The following is a 16,735-nucleotide window of genomic DNA, read 5'->3' as shown; positions in this document are numbered from 1 at the left end:
TCACATAAAGACTTCATCTCAATCCCGCACTTGGTCCATCTGTAAATCGTTACTTTAGACAAGAGTTAAAGGTGTCATGGTCATTGGACTAGAGCTTGTTGTCGTGGCGCTTCAATAGAGGGTTCAGGTCCGTCTCCAACTCTCTCTGCTTCTGTAATAAACCCTGTAAACACACACAAACAAAAACTTTCATATCATAGTTTACCTTGCTGACATTTAATGGTGTCATTACAAAGTTGTCTTTTTTAATAATAACATCAGCTGTAATAAAAGCCTATTTGAGGGGTTAAGTCCAGGTTTTAAGCTTCAGGTTAGAATGAGGTTTAGGATGAGGATCAGGGAGAATCAGTTACCTGTCGTAGCTGAGCCAGGCCTCTGAGGATCTCCTGCTGCCGCTGTGTGTGTGTGTTGCAAAGCAGCTCAGACTGGAGGAGAGAGTCTCGATGTGAGGAGGCAGGAGGAGATGCTGAGCTCAGAGGAGCAGCATCTGACGAGGAGAAGGTACGTTATAGTTCCTCACAGCAGCAATCGGTAATCCAACCCCTGATCTCCGTAAAAATATAAAACAGCTACTTTAACTCAATTTATTGTATATAATGAAACTACTGTACTGTAAATTATTATTTTTTAAAAGAGTTTCTTGTGTAACCTGTGTAAGTGTGTAGGGGATTATCAGCAGACTCCAGTGGGTTCAGGGTGATTTCATCAGTTCGGATGTAAGGAACAAACTCCTGGACCAGTGGAGGAAGAGGGTTGGGAGCCTGACGACTCTGCATCCTGTGTCTGACAGCAGGGGCGGGAGGAGAGCGCCCCCGAGAGGAGACAACATTAAGAGACAAGTCAGTTCAGTTTAAAAAAAAAACACTTTGCTATCCAGATTCATTGAGGGAGTCATAGGGGAAGCGAGAGTCAAGTCTCAGCTGACATTGAGAAGGGGGGCAGGATAGAACCTTGACAGTTTTAACCACAAAATGACCCTCAAAGGATAAGATAATGGGTGTATAGATATTGATCTATCCAGAGCAGCACACCTTTCATTGTTGACGACTGTAGGGATGTTCTGTCCTCTGGAAACAGTCTCCACCTTAAAAAAAAAATGTTGGTTCAAAGGAAGCTCTTAAAGGAGAATGTGATACAGTTAAGATAAAATAAATCAATGTAACCTTAAGTCCAGCTCCAGCCTTTGTGAAGTTGGAGCAGAGATGAGGATCCTGGTGCTGAGGAGGAGGAGGTTCTGTCCTGGACAGACATGTCCTCTCCTGCAGGGCGAGGAGCTCGGCCTGCCTCTTCAGTCGACTCTCCTGCCTGTTCCTCTGCAGAGCAGCTGGGTAACGCTCCGAGGCGGGAACGAAACGACGGCTGGGACTGTGGAGGTTGTGCGAGACAGATTTGGATTGGAAAACCAAGTTATTTAGCAGAAGGTGAGATAACAAAAACCTTGTCCCCACCCACCCTTGCACTGAAGGTGCATACACTCCCTCAATCAGGTCTGATAGTATTGCTTGACAGATTTTTACTTTTCAGATGAAGCATCCAAATAATGTTATACCGTTTCTGTTCACGAAGTTCAATTCATTGGATGAACATGGACTAAATATTCCTTGTAGAGTAAATTAGTCAAATTTGTCTTGTTTATCTTGTGTTTCACCCATGTAAATAACATAAGATATCAAGACCACAAGTCCATAACATAAAAAAGTAATACATGTGTGTTTTTACTTCTGTGTGTTCCACTCTGGCCTCCTCTTGTCCCTCTTGTTCCTCTCTGTCCGTGCAAATGCTTCATATGGGTCTCCGCCTCCTCCTCCTTCTGGCAGACAGATATTCTCCTTGCCTGTCCTCACTGCAGGGTTCCTGCTGTTTGGAGGAGCAACAGGTGCGTGGTACTGTGCAGCGACGTCAGGAGTCTGAACCCTCTGTGCGTCTGTGAGTGGGACGGAAGGAGCGTCTGTGCAAGAGAAGATAATAAAAAAGGTACCTCAGTACATTGAAAATATCAAAAATAACATGGACACAGACCTACTAAATCGTACACCATTCTTAGTCATGTTAAAATAATATTAGTAATAACAGTAACAATTACCTGTCTGTACAGCAGTGTCTCTGTACGGGGGCAGTGAACTGCTAACACTCTCCTCCAAATGACCGGGAACTGATAAACACACACATTTAGAGTTTGTATTCATGGAATTTTAACATGTATTTTATTTTGAAATTTGAAATCTTAGAACTTTTTGTTGATAATAGTTTTGTAGAATTCCACAGGCAGTGTTCTGCTTTGTTCACCTTGAGCTTTCATGCAAAGCCCAAACCATCGAGGTGCACCACAAGATGTACACGCACAAGGCATTTGCAGCCATTTTTCTACAGCGCAGATATTTGCATCTCTTTGCGTCATCGTATTGTTGCACTGGGCTTTACTCACCGTTGGGATACAGCAGCTCATTGCGAACTTCCCTTGGCTCCTCTGTCTGCTGACTCGGTTGCTCCTAGACGTGAAACAAACACAGAAAATCAAACACGGCAACTACAGTTTCCTTTCCCCAGGAAATAGTTAAATAGCTGTATAAAGAATGGTGCAGTGTTGATCATTGACCTTCTGGCTCTCCAGCTCGTACTGCCTCTGTAGCATCTCCCTCTCCGCAGCCACCCTCCTTGCGTCCCTGTCCTGCTCCTCTCTCCTTCTCATCTGCTCTCGCTCCCTCTGCTGCCGGCGCTCCTCCACCTGGGCTTCAATCGCTCGCTGTCAGAGACAGAGCTAAACCTTCAGAAAAGCCAACTGGATGATGGATCAAAAATATTTCTTACCCCTCTCTCCTCTTCCTCTTACCTGCTGCTCGAGCTGTTTGAGCCTCCTCCTCTCTCTTTCCTCGATCTGGGCGGGGTCCAACAGGGCAGTCATGGTCCTCAGGTAGCTGCAAAAAAAATACATGAATTCTGAGCATCTATTTGCATACACAATAGAATAAAAAAATTACAATTTAAAATTTGAATCTTTTACCCTTTTGAGTTCCAAGGGACAAGCCATTTTGTCTGTTGAATGGATATAGCTTAAATTTGCCAGAGGATATTACTTTTTGGAAGAATTTAGAACTAATATTTTATATTTTTTACAGCAGTTTTGGGGAAGGTGACATTTTCTGCCTCTGGGAACAAATTAGTCAGGATATTAAAGGAACTCCCACAACCCTCCAGTGGAGGATAAAGCGGTAGATAATGGAATAATGGATGGATTAAAGGAACTCTTAAGGGTTAAAACAAAAATGTATGTTTCAGAATATCTTTATCTCTATCTCTATCTATATTTTTTTACTATGTCCCCCTTTTCCTTTAAAGGTCCAGTGTGCAAGAAAGGGTGACATCTAAAGTTGAGACAGTAGTTTCCTGACTCCATGACGGGGAACTACGGTGGCCTTCTCACACCAGAAAGGATGTTGTTCTACTATGTTTGTGTAGTAAGCTTCCACTTAATATAATACAGAACTTGTGCTCTGTCCGGTTTGTCCTGTCGTGTCAGATATGCTATAAAAAACATGGGATTTTATTTTAATTAAATACATACTGGCCCTTTAAGTGACTCAGGAAAGTCCACACACATTCTTCTCCACAAAGATGCAAACCACATGGAGTCATGCTTCTCCCTGGTCACCAGATTTGAATATTCCCACCACTACATGAACCTCTCTCTCTCTCTCTCTCTCTCTCTATCCTGTTCATCTCCTTACATGAATATCTGATTGGATACATCAGGTCCGTCTTACCCGGCTCTGCTCGGGAACCTGTTGGTCAGATCCACGCTCTCTGCTCCACAGCTGCTCGTGGCGTCCCAGACTAAGGACAGGCTGGATGAAGGCTCCCACTCCCCTCGCTCGGATCCAATGGATGGAGGCGGAGGTGGAGCCGATGGAGCTGTGGTGTGGACAGAAGGCCGCCTCTGCAGCGAGTCAAAGTGTGTCGTCCAGAGGTCGTGGTCTTCTGTCTGCAGAGACACACACATAGCACAGGATCATGGTTTGTAGCTGGCTGTGTTTTCTATCGTCTCTCCTGTATCTGGCTCTGGTTTCTTCGGTCACTACTGTACCTGGCTCTGGAGCAGCTTCTCTCGTCTCCTGCGTTCAGCCGTTTCCTCTCTCTGTCGGTCCAGCTCCTCAAGCCAACATCTCCTTTGCTCCTCTCTCCTGTCAACACTCATCATTTCCTCCACTGGTGTGATGTCCTACAGTGAAAACCACAGTAAATTCAGCTTTAACACCACAGGTTTATGAATCAAGCAGCTCTTTTATTTGTGGATTATTTCGTTTGAGTGTCATGGTTAGTTATTGTAAGTTATTGTAAGGCGATCACTCCTATCGTGTTGTTTTGTGATTTGTGTCATTTAGAATTGAACAGCTGAAGTTCATACTGTTCAATGGCAGAAAAATTATTACTCTAAGGTCAGAGTTACCCCGAGTTTGAGGCTGGATCTGATGGCTGCAGGCTGCTCCCAGTGTTTGGTGGAGCTGTGAAGCGATAACACGCTCTCTCTGTCTTCCCCAGTCTGAAACATGCAAGCATATTCTTGGTCGTAAACAGAGCAGCAATTATTCTGGTTCCCGCTGTCATGGAAACAGCCAACAAAGTTTACAGTACAACAGGTATAATGTGTCGTACCTGAGGTCTGTCAGGAACCAAACGCTGCTGATGCTGCTGTTGTTTCAGTGCGACCTGCTCATCTGTCAAACACATGTGCACGTTAATCCATAAAATCTATACATAAAATGGCTAAAACGGTACTTAATCACTCAATTACGCCAATTTGGTGTATGATTATAATCTATACAAAAATGGATTCTTCAAGTTTTTAAATGCTTGTGTATGTGTACCAAGTTCTCTCCTCCACTGAGCCTTCTTAGTGGCTAATCTGCTGTCTGACTGTTGCTCCTCCAGCCAGCTGAACAAACACCCAGACAACCTGGAAAACAGCACATGAAGAAATGTTGTTTTTGGGTTTTTTTTTTTTTAAATACAAACACATTATAATGTAATTAATGTAGTCCTTCTTTCTATCAGGTCCAATCAAATCCTTTCCCTCTCTCATTAACATCATCATCAACATGAAGTCAGCTCAAGAGACTGCTGTTTCTTTTTCCCTACATAGGATTGATTTCCCTCTGTGGCCATTTGATTTGAATGATTTAAATTTCCGTTTTGACAAATTACCACTCCATAGCCCAATCATGCCACGGTCAAAGTGACTGAGATCACATTAAAACCATTTACCTCTGCTGCTTCTCCATTTATCTGCACATATTATCTTTATTGAAGTTTGTTACTTGTGTATTTTGTGTTTTTTTTATCCTAATTGTTTTACACATCTTTTTTTTTTTACCCTTCGCTTATATTTTATATGTGAAATATGTGTCGTAAATTGCACCGTCTGGATGACGCACTTTAATTTCATTGTACTATGTGCAATGACTATAAAAAGATTCAGATTCTTCTGATTATCCGCCACTCGGATGTTTGATGTGAACATAAAATGAAGCTGCTGACTTGTAACTGGATAATTAATGTATTGTAGTCACCACGTGATTGGCTGACTGAATACATGCTTAAATATGCAGGTGCACAGGGAACACGCGACATATCCTTACCTGTTGTCTTTGTCCTGAGAGGTTCCTCCATCACCTTCTACCCTCTTCAGTACGTCCCCTCCTCCTCTGTCTTCCTCCTTCATCTCCCCTTCTCTTCCTCCTCCTTCAATTTGTAACAGAGAAAAGGACATGTATTTGGCTCAACTCCACTCAATATTGTTTTTTTACTGTCTTTTCCCACCAATGTTTTTACAGCCATACACGGTTTACCTTCACCACTGCCACTACCCTCCTCTGGCGTTTGCTGGCCAGTGCTCGGCGTCGTCTTGACGGTGTTGAGGATCTGCTGCAGTTGCTCATTTGTCAGAACCACCGCGTTGTCCTTCTGTCCTGCGTCCCCACCGGCCAGTTTGTCCTTAAGTGCCGCCTTTCCACCAGCACACGCCCCGCTGTTCTGAGGCTTTGCCGTTTTCCCGCTGGATCTCAAAGATCCGACCGTGGAGCCTTGCTTGTGTCTGTGTGAGTTCACCTTCAGCACATGAACACAAACACACAGGGTAGAACAATGTGGTATTCAAACGTGCATTAAAACACAAGCACATTGCAATAAACACAATTTAAAGTGAGTAACAGACTTGAGTTGCATGATTATTTCATGTGTGAAGCAAAGATGTGATGCAGCATACGACTTACCTTGGTCCCTGTTTTGATGCCAGCCCCGTTGTGATGTCCATGAGTGCTCCTCTCTTTAGTGGTGCTGGTGTTGGAGAAAGACGAGGCCGCTGGCCCTGCCGTCTTGCTCCTGGCCTCTTTGCATCTCCCGAGCTGCTGCTGCTGCTGCTGCTGCTGCTGGGTTGGACGATCCACTCCCTGCACCTCCTCCAGACAAGAAGAGAGCTGCCTGGAGCTCAGGATGTTATTGGCGGCTCTGGGCCTGAAGAGCAGCTGCTGGGTAAATGAAATATGCTGTATGTTACACTGTATGACAAGAAGTGTGCAGACACATCAGGAGCAATGGAACACATACTTTGTTTGTTAAAACCAAAAGTATGAAGGATAATTCCTACCTTTGCTGGATTCTTTTCAACACCTGAAGAAGAAGTGGGAAATTATTATTATAACTATGAAATCACCAGATACAAAGATCATCTTCACCAAGTTACAATAAAAAAAAAAACTGATTTGTAAGTAATAATAATATTCCTAGCCTGGTCTGTCATGCATGAATATATTACATTTGGAGATCATTGTGTGCAGTTTAACTGATCTTATGAGAATAATAACTGGTTAAAAACAGGTTATAGGCGCTGACCTGTCTCACTCACCATGACTGAGTAAAATCAACTTGGGTTTCCCATTTTCAAATTCAAACAGCAGGCCGTCTCTGTTCCAAAAGAAGACACAAAAACAAGTGTAAAAAGCTTTAATGTTCCTGAGGATGGGGTCAACAACACATTTTGATAATTTTCTTTTGGGTTTTACTCACTATTGTCCATATGTACTTGATTAAGATGTAATTAGCATTTAATTAGTATTCATCTATGTTTCCTAAGCTGCTTTTTTTTTTTATCTCTAACGATGCACTGTGCCCTCTGCTTGCATGAAATCCATGTGTTTTGATCATCCACTTGTATTTCACTGCGACATAATGGTTCACAGCGTTAGCTTTAGCATGCTGTTGTTCGTGTAAAATCACACTCACCCGAGATTCATGGCGACAGCAGAGATGACGTACACGGACCCGGTAGGTCTTATAAAGACCGGGACACCGCGGTTCTTGGATAAATATGATGTTCTGCTGTGATTAGACTGGTCTGGCACGGGACAGTTCCTGGATGTTGGGATTGTGTACGTTGGTTGCTGACAACAATCAACAACGCCCTCGCTGATTGGCTTATTCTTCCGCGACGGCAAAATGAACAGCCAATCAAAAGTACTGACGTGAACATCTACGTCAAAGGACGGAGCGTTTTGATTGGCTGGCAGTTTGTTTAAATAGACATATTACTTAATTGAATCAAAACGATTTAAGGACTTTTTGGGGAGGTTGACACAGTGTTTTTGTAAGTTTTTATTAAGTGTTTTGGTCTTTTTTACTACTTTTCAAAACTTACACATTCAGCTTTTTTCTGCCATTTATAATTTTAGTAATATTTAACTTTTTCTGCATTTTTTCTCTGATGATGATCTGTATATGGGTCACTGTGGTCACCAAACTCACAAATGAGTTCACACATTTCTCACACAACTTCTGTATACAAATGCTCTCCATCAGGTCTGGTAGTATTGTCTGACAGCCCATTTTTAGATGAAGCATGCAGCATACAAATATTATTTCATTGTTTATCTTCACAAAGACCAAACTGAAGCAGAATAACAACAAAAATCACCAAAAAGTTACGCACAGCAGCTTTGTGGTCCAGTGTGTATATACAGAACGTTATTTAGCAATATGTTACGGAGTAGTTACCTTTATTTTACATTATATTTGGTTACATTTAGTTACATTTATTCTGTATGACAGTTACATCTGGCCCTTTGAGGGTAACGATTATGCTAATGTGGCCCTCAGTGAAAATGAGTTTGACACCCCTGGTTTAAAGTACGTAAATTTTAAATATTTTTTGGTATCTAAAGTTCATGCCGCGCTTGAAGGGGGTGAGTAAAAGAGTCCTCTGTTTGTTCTTACCGTTAGATGTCATTCTTACATATGCTGGGTTTTTATAGAAAGTGATAACAGGAAAAGACCCATCCTGTCCTGCAGAAGAAGCAAATTGGGGCTACACATCTGGGCTAGATTTAGTGGACAAATCTGCCTATTGGAAGATTGCTGGGAGATGGAGGATATGAGGGGAAAAAAATGTCTAATTTCCTCCTTCACATAAGGCAATTTGCACAAAGTATTGAGTTGGAGTGCAACAGTGTAATTGGATCTGTCTGGTCTCTGGTCCCATTCTGTTGGGGTTTTTTTTTTCATGAGCCGAGAGTAGACTTGTCTCTGCTTGAAGATGTTGTAAAACATCTGGCTCGAAGCCAAAATTTGACAAGTATACAAATTCAGAAGCTTTTTTCTTCTTCTCAGCGCTGCTGTGATCTTGGGGCAAGACAGTGGGTGGAGGAGGTCAGACCTGCTACCTGTATAATCTGCAGCAGCTCCAATGGTGTTGAGGGATGGGAGATCAAGGGCCCAGCCTCACCTGGTTGTTGAAATCTTGCCTTTTCAGGGTTGAGAAAATGGGCTGTAATATAATATTTATGTGGATCTCTGGACACTCTGGAGTGGAGGATTGAGACATTGTGGGTTAACCAGATATATTGAAATGACATAAAAACACCCAGATGTGATCTGGATGACCACCAGACAATTAAACATGTCTTAAGCTTCAACATTTAAGCAATTGTTGTTTATTGATCTGGCTCACATGGATTTATTCCTTAAAAATTTTCAATAATCACCTTTAATTAGGCATGTCTTTACACAATTGGGCTGTATGTAAAAATATAAAGTGACATAAACTTTTTTTTTAATAAGCACTCTCAACTGCGATGGGCAGCTTTGAACTGTGTTAACGAGCTTTGAAGTACTTTGACGAACTTTGAACACAAGAGGAAAGCATCATTGTAAACGAATTCCAAACTGGAGGGCTACGTTGCACCTGTCAAATATCTAACAGTACACAACCTGCCGGAAACTATTGGAAGAAGAGGAAGACGAACTGTGAAGTGTAATGAAAAACTTGCGGACAGAGACATTTTTCCTGTGGAGTGCAGCCGGAAATAGTTATGACTTAGGATCTTCAGCAGGTGTAGGAATAATGTAGATCCAGCTGCAGCCTGTAGATGGCGCCAGAGGCTCACCGTTTTGTAAATGAAGTGTACATGGCAAACAACCTGCGTTAGCTTCACTGTAATGACGTTACGATGTGTGTTTTTTTCTGCCGTTATTAAGGACCGACATCCATGAACCTCCCCGGTCCCCGAAGCACATCCACCGAAGCCACAGTGTAGTCAACTCAGCGTCCACCTGAAGGTAAGTTGTGACAGCGTCTAACCGGAGACACTGCGTAACGTCAAACCGTGATGTTAGCCAGTTAGCTCCCTTTAGCACGGCTACTTTATAACGGCGGAATGAGTCGAAAATAATGCCAGTGTTTTCCACCGGTTTACAGGACGCAGAGCTGCAGTATTTTTAAAAAAAAGGGGGATTTTTTTTAAAAAAAGCGAGCTGAGTTGACATGGTGTGAAGATTTGTTTTCATTCTATGCTAATTTAAGATGAGTCTAGCAGACTTAGCCAGCTAGCGTGCTGTCAGGCTAAGGTCAAGAAGCTGACCAGTCTGACAGCTAACGCCATCTAACATGGTAAGATAAAGGCTTCACGTGTGTTTTGTTGGTCACATAATAAAACTACCTACTGTCGAATAGGTTAGCACTGGAGCTTGTGTTAGTGTCGTTCTCAGTCATACGTGGTCGGTCCTTAAAAGTTGCATTAGCTTGAAGCTAGCTCGATGTAAAGACCTTATAATAAAGGTCAGAACTGATTGGTTTTATTTTTTTTTTTTCATCGTTTGTGTTTGGCTTATTACTACTGAATGGCAGCGGTGGTTTGGTGTCGCTGACCTGGTGGAGAAAGATAGGTTCATCTGTACTGGGGGCTGATTCAGCCCATGCTGCTGCTGCCTCTGTTTATTTGTAGACACATACAATACTACTGATGCAGGACTGCTTGATCATGCAGCTTCTATATCCATATTAGTGGTCAATACAAACTCTGCCATTCGTCAGCGAGGCACCTCAGGATATACAGATTACACCCCGTCATAGAGAGATATATGGACTCGTGGGTTTCAGAGAAGGTGTGATGGATGACTGTCCCCAGTGAAACGTAAATATCTTCCAGTCTCTGTTCTGACATTCACACCAGTTTGCAGGTGTTCACCTGTGATTAGTCTTGCATATCTCCATGGCAACATGAGATTGAGTATGACTATATGACAGTGTTTGCAACATTTTGAGGAAAAAGGGAAAGGGTAATATCCCCTCTGTTTTTTCTCACCATCAATCAATATTAAGTGCATGTATCATGGCCTCCATTCTCAAAAGTTTCGGTCAATATGGTAATCAGTATGGTAGCTACAGAATTATGACATGTTACTTTAGTTTTTACCTTTTATCATAGCATCTCATTTAATTTCTCAAAACTCCTGTCAATCTGCATACATTAAAATAATAATTGTGTCTTCTGTGCAGTACTTGGCCTGTGTTGCACAGATGTAAAATATTTTAAATTTTGCCGATATATCCGGAGCACTTGGTCCGATAACCGAAACCGAGATGTATACTTTTTCCCCTACATCCAATTGCAGAGGTCATTTAGACTCTTCTGTGGTGAAATTAACATAATATTTTGCCTACTCGTGACATTTTCTTCAATTAACAAAATAAGAAGTCAGCGCCAGGTTAGAAGTCCAGGAGGTAGTAGTCTATTTACTGTTGTTGTCATTGGTATAGACGAAGTACACCAAATACTAATACCAAGTATTTGTCCATATCCGATAATACATTTCAAAGCCAATGTCTGCTGATCCCGATAATATTGTGCATCCATACTGTGTTCAACTTGTATTTATTGTTAACTAGTAAAAAAAACAAAACGTCCATACCTGTCCCCTTGCGTTATCCAAACAATGCTAAAATTCTCACTGTACACACACAAGTAAGTCACCTGTCAAGTTTAAAGCCAGTCAAATCAATTGTTGGACAGATATGTGATGAAGTGCATGGGATTTTCAGCTTTTTCCCCTTTTTTCAATTTACCGATCAGTATGGGACGGGATGCCACACCTTTAGACATGCATGATGTTTAGTCATGGTTCCCCTTGATGTGTTTAAATGAGGTCAATATAAGTGTCATTGCTGAATCTGAGGACAATTTTATTGAATTCGTTTTTTGAGTAAGAGGTTACAAATGCCCTCGTCTTAAATGTCTAACTATTTGTCCTGTGCTGCTACATTATTTTTTCGAGAATGTAAACAAACCTAAGCCAAGCTTTGTGGTTCTAGCTTCAAAGTCAGCACGTCATTGGACGTGAAATGTCATGTGGTGAAGTATAATTTGGTCATTGATCTATAATTTGGTCCCTTTTTTTCTCCTTTTACTGGCAATCGGCCATCATCTCCAGCTCTACTGCTTCTGTGTCTGCTTACTCAATTCTTTGTTAACCAAAGGAACCAAGGAAAATCACACCATCATTTTTAGGTTTCTGAGCACACAAAGTGCAGATTGTTATTTTGTCATAGGCATATTATCACTATTAATGATGAAGCAAAAAGTTTTTTAAATGGAGGCACTTTTTTTTTTATTATACTACTGCCACAGCTTTGACAAAAAGCTTTCCCGCATTGACATAAAACTCTTTCAACTGACTGATGTGTTGTGAGTTCTGGTTGCTGTGGTAACTCCAGAGTCTGTGGTGAGAAATGACCTCAGGTGGCAGACATCTTGGTCTTTCTTGGTGGTTGTTTTGATTTATCTGTGTTGTTTCACACAGATGATTGTTGATGGGATGGATTTTGTGTGTGTGTGTGTGTGTGTGTGTGTGTGTGTGTGTGTGTGTGTGTGTGTGTGTGTGTGTGTGTGTGTGTGTGAGAGAGTGACTGAGCAGCTGTTGAACTCTGTCTGGGCACATTGGCAGCATCTGTGAATGTGTGTGTTGTGTTTTTCCCAGTTGTAGTTCGTGATTTTTGAAACTGACAGATGTATTTATTTGGGTTTTGTCTCCCACGGTGCTGCATTGTACGGAGTCAGAACTGTAGCCCTCTTCTTCTTATATTCTTATACTCCTTCCCTGCTTTCTTTTGTCGATCATTATTTGTTTAATTGCCTCTCTGGTGTTGTTGTCATTGTGTTTAACTTTCCTTCTCTGCACTGCTCATATGTTTCCTTTGTGAAACTCAGCAATCACATTTCAGATGTGACTATTATAGCATTCATATTTAAATTTAAATGTAACTTTTATTGGGGTTACATTATTGCTACTTTACCGACCAAATATCAATCAAAAACATGTGAGGCACATGTACCAACATCGAAAATATTTGTTTTCCTGCTCTCTTATCTCTTCATTATCTATCTACATTTATTTATCTATTGCATATAAATGTGCCCCCATCTTTCCATCTTCATCACATGATGAACTTGAGGTGAATAGTGTGATTACTACAAACAGAAAAGGAACATATCAGCAGCAGCTACCTCCAACCCTTATTTAGCACCATTTATCGAGGTGATGCTACGCTTCACTAATGCAACCAGTCAGCACATACACTCAAGTTGCTGAGTTAAGACATGATGGTGATGACGTTTTGGTCCCGTGCACCTGGTTGTGTATTGTATTTTGGGATTTATCTGCAAAACTGTATTTGTCTCCCTGGAACAGCAGATATTTAAGTGCGGAAAAATTCCACAAAGAAAACAAAATAAATAAAATAAAACAATGACTGTTTAAATGTCAAACTTGATTTACAGTTATAGCTGCATATAATTACTTTGTTGATTGACTTTGCCAATTATCCATTCAATTGCTTTTGGCATATAAAAACATTAAAAACAAAAATGAAATGTAAGAAAATGACCTTTATCACAGTATATTTTGCAAACTTCATTACCTGAAGAGACGGCTGACACAGTTGGTACATTTTCTTTCTCAGATAGGTTTTAATTTTTTTGTTCCCATTGGTCAAAACATACGCTTTTTCTCAGTATTCTAAATAAACCATATGTGTATTACTCAAGTGGTTTGGTCAATTTCCTCTCCTGGGGTGTTTGTCACTAAACCCCCTTTTCTGCAGCTAATTCCACCCAATCCCTGCTTTTAAAAAATGCCAAGAAGTAGGCTGAGACCTGAGTGAGGCAGTGAGGGGGTGTGGTCTGGTAGTGAAATTTGATTCTGTGACATCAAATCTTGCGCTGATTGGACAAGAAAGTGAAAGAGTGCTCCAGTGACGAAAGAGAGGACTAAAATGGCCAGTGCCAAAATCAGAATGCAATAGCTGGTGTTTGACCAGAGAGAGGCAGCAGTAGTAGTATGTCTAATTTCAATACTGAACCACCTCTCCTGATGTTGCCCAGAAATGAGAAATATACTACACAGCTTTAGTAAACCCTGAAGTTTAAACACAGATGCAACTTGGTGCCAATCTGTTCACTAAAATATTCCTGAAGGTCCTTGATTGAGGGTTCTTGATTGGCTCCATCTCTTGACTTGAATGAAAGCAGAATTTCCTCACATGCACACACACTAAGTCAGAAATAGCAGCTTAATCAGCCTTAATCAGCGCATCAGCAGCTTTGTCCCAATGATGCCCCATGATGTAAGCTATGCTCACACTGATCCTCTTAGCTGATTGGCTGGTTGCTCGGGTCAGGTTGACATTGTCTGTTGTGCGGGCTTGTCTTTTTGTTATTTGTTTTGACCATGCACTTGATCCTTCTTCAGTTTCAGACACACCCAACCATAAAGCTTACAGACAGCTTAGATGCCAAGCAGGGAAAGTGTTTTGGAGGTCAAGTGAACTGAAGTCATGTCATTGGCATGTTTGCACTGCAGGAGGTGGTGCAGGTGTACAGGAGATTCCCATTCTTGTATCAGCATTAATCCACAATATTTTAACCTGTTAATCTGTTAAACATCATCAGGTGCACACAACTAGCACTTGCAATAGGTAGTCATAAGTTGATTGACAGAAAATGAATCGGTATTAAAACATTTTGGCACATTAGTTTTTTGGCTACCCCCTTTAGGTGTCACCAGAGCACAACCGTTGTGTCCTTCTGTTAGACCAACATCTCATGTCCTCCTTCTCAACATCCATGAACCTTCTCTATGGTCTCTCATACAGCTCAATATAAGTGCTTGCCTTAGCCGCCCCCTCTCTTTACTGCACGCCTAAAATCCCAGTACTTCTGCATACTTTCATCATCTCCCTGGCTGTCCTGCCTTTTTGTTGCCATCATCCTCCTTTGGAAACTTTCCTGTACTTCCTTGTTCCACCACCAAGTTTCATTGTCTTCTTTCCTCTATCCAGAGGACATAACAAACAGCTTCTTGGCTGCACTTTTCCTAGTCGTCTGATAACTCTTCACTGCCTCCCAGAGCCTGTCACATCTCCTTCCTGAACTCTGCACAACCTTCTTCCTGAACTCTGCACAACCTTCTTCAGGTTCCACCATTAATTGTTGGATAAACTTGCTTCCTCCTCTTGTTTTCTGAAGTCATCCTACAGACTACCATCCAATGCTACCTCCCCTGGCGTCGCCTTGCCGTCTCCTATTTCCTGTACTGCACAGCTTCAGTAAACCAATGAATGGTAGAGGGCTGTGTCTGTGAGTTGCTTGGAGAAACCTGCTTTAAATGCCTGGAAAAGGTGTGTGACGTCAATTTAGCATACAAGATTATGTACAATATCATAACAGTCAAATTAGCCCATATTCCCAGAGCCCTGCACACAGATGAGAAGGTACATTGTTGTGATATCATGAATGGATAAATGAATCATTCAAAACACAGCTGGATTTCTCTTGTCTCGATCCCACGTTTCAGGCTATCAAGCAGAATTGCCTTGTTTTTTTTTTTATTCCAACGTTGTGATGTCTATTTTCAGCTTCTGAAGCCTCTCTTCCACATCTTATTGTCATAAGGAGCGAGATCATTAAACTATGAATATATAAATGAATGTGATATTCACATTACAATCATTTTCAGCCGCATTTGACAAATGAACAAACAATGAAATGTGCTTGTGAATCACACATGAGACCTCGCATACATTGATTGCTGCACTTGAATTTGCTCCTGCTTCTTTGCAAGTTTGATAAATGAGGGTGTGAGTGTCAAAGGAGTGTACAGAGCGAGAATAAATAGCCAATTATAACAAAATTAGCACAACTATACTGTAATATGTAGATCAATGTATATAGGCTTTTGCTCAACTATTGCTGAAGGATTCTTTCCGTTTTGCCAAGTAGTATGATAAAGGACGTTTAAAAGAGCATAGGGATTTTGAGAGAGGGATAATGGAAACAGGAGGAGGAAGGTTGTCCTTGACTTTGTCCTCCACTAGCTTTTTCACAGCCCTCTGCATCACACCGCACATTCAGGACGCTGCCTCCTACGAGCACATGCTTGAGCACCAGAAGCACCACTGACACAGAGATAGATCTAAAGAGCAGGCCGTGTTACAAAAGGCTCACCAAACAGCTGCTCTTCACTGAAGACGTTAACACTCACCTTTGACAAAATCCATCTGATCCAGACTTCCAACTAGAGCATTCTTCTTATTGATTGTTTGTACTGAAAGGTGGTTGTTATAATAATGTTTGTTATGTTCCATAGATGTCTGCATGAGAGTATTTTCAAATTAACAGGCAAGTAGTTATTGGGTTTAGATATGTAAGTCAGTTGAGATAAGTCTGTGTGTGTGTGTGCTTACAGTGGTTTCCTGTTCCTGTACTGTTTACTGTTTGACGCTAACCTTTGGCCTATAGCTTGATTAGGGACTTGAGATCAGACAGCTGGATGTTGAGTTTCCATTGTTTTTAATTTCAAGTGTCATGTTGTGAGTTACTGGAGCTTGTGATGTGGGTCAAGCTTGCTTGCACGTAGGAACAGGAATAGTGTAGTTAAAATGCTTTTCTTACCTTGATAATATGTTGGACGGTTTGAGGTTTGTCTGATGCCGGCATCTCCTCACGTGAGCAGATATTTTTTTTGGTTTATTTTCCTTTTTTGAGATTGTACCAAACTAGCATTCAGTCGCTAACCTCAGTGATAAAGACACAATTAAAACCTTTCTGTGTACAAATGGGGGTTAAAAACAAGGTCTTGCTGTCACAAACAAGGTCTGGTTTTGTTTTGCACTGTCACAAAGCAGCAAACGATGTATCCCCATTCTCTTGTAGACTGTAGTCATTTAATTCAGTTTTATTGTCAGACCAAGGTCCATTCAGTATGCATTATTTGCATATTTTAATTACCTTTATCAACCTATCTGTAGAAGTTTTACTTTAGATTTTCTGTACACATATTGCCAATACCTTAACAATTATTTTCATTATTGATTATCTGATTGCTTTCTTTGTTAATTGTGTACATCCCAACTGTT

At 41.3% G+C, this 16,735-nt stretch overlaps 1 protein-coding gene across 1 annotated transcript; it reads right to left on the bottom strand.

Moving 5' to 3' along the window:
* Positions 1 to 88: 88 nt before the first annotated feature.
* ccdc66 (coiled-coil domain containing 66) lies at positions 89 to 7,286 on the bottom strand (the record flags this gene model as incomplete). The annotated part of the gene is made up of 21 exons (XM_083892633.1): positions 89 to 163; positions 354 to 487; positions 650 to 783; positions 1,032 to 1,084; positions 1,164 to 1,365; positions 1,720 to 1,948; positions 2,084 to 2,152; positions 2,426 to 2,489; positions 2,597 to 2,743; positions 2,831 to 2,915; positions 3,762 to 3,979; positions 4,082 to 4,216; positions 4,445 to 4,537; positions 4,651 to 4,712; positions 4,863 to 4,951; positions 5,634 to 5,710; positions 5,827 to 6,102; positions 6,267 to 6,518; positions 6,641 to 6,663; positions 6,899 to 6,957; positions 7,276 to 7,286. The coding sequence occupies 21 exons, from the start codon at positions 7,284 to 7,286 to the stop codon at positions 89 to 91; spliced, it is 2,487 nt and encodes an 828-aa protein (XP_083748759.1).
* Positions 7,287 to 16,735: the final 9,449 nt, after the last annotated feature.

Source organism: Microchirus variegatus (genome assembly GCF_963457635.1).
Source record: "Microchirus variegatus genome assembly, chromosome: 7".
Lineage (NCBI taxonomy): Eukaryota > Metazoa > Chordata > Actinopteri > Pleuronectiformes > Soleidae > Microchirus > Microchirus variegatus.
This window is presented reverse-complemented; position numbering and strand designations above follow the sequence as displayed.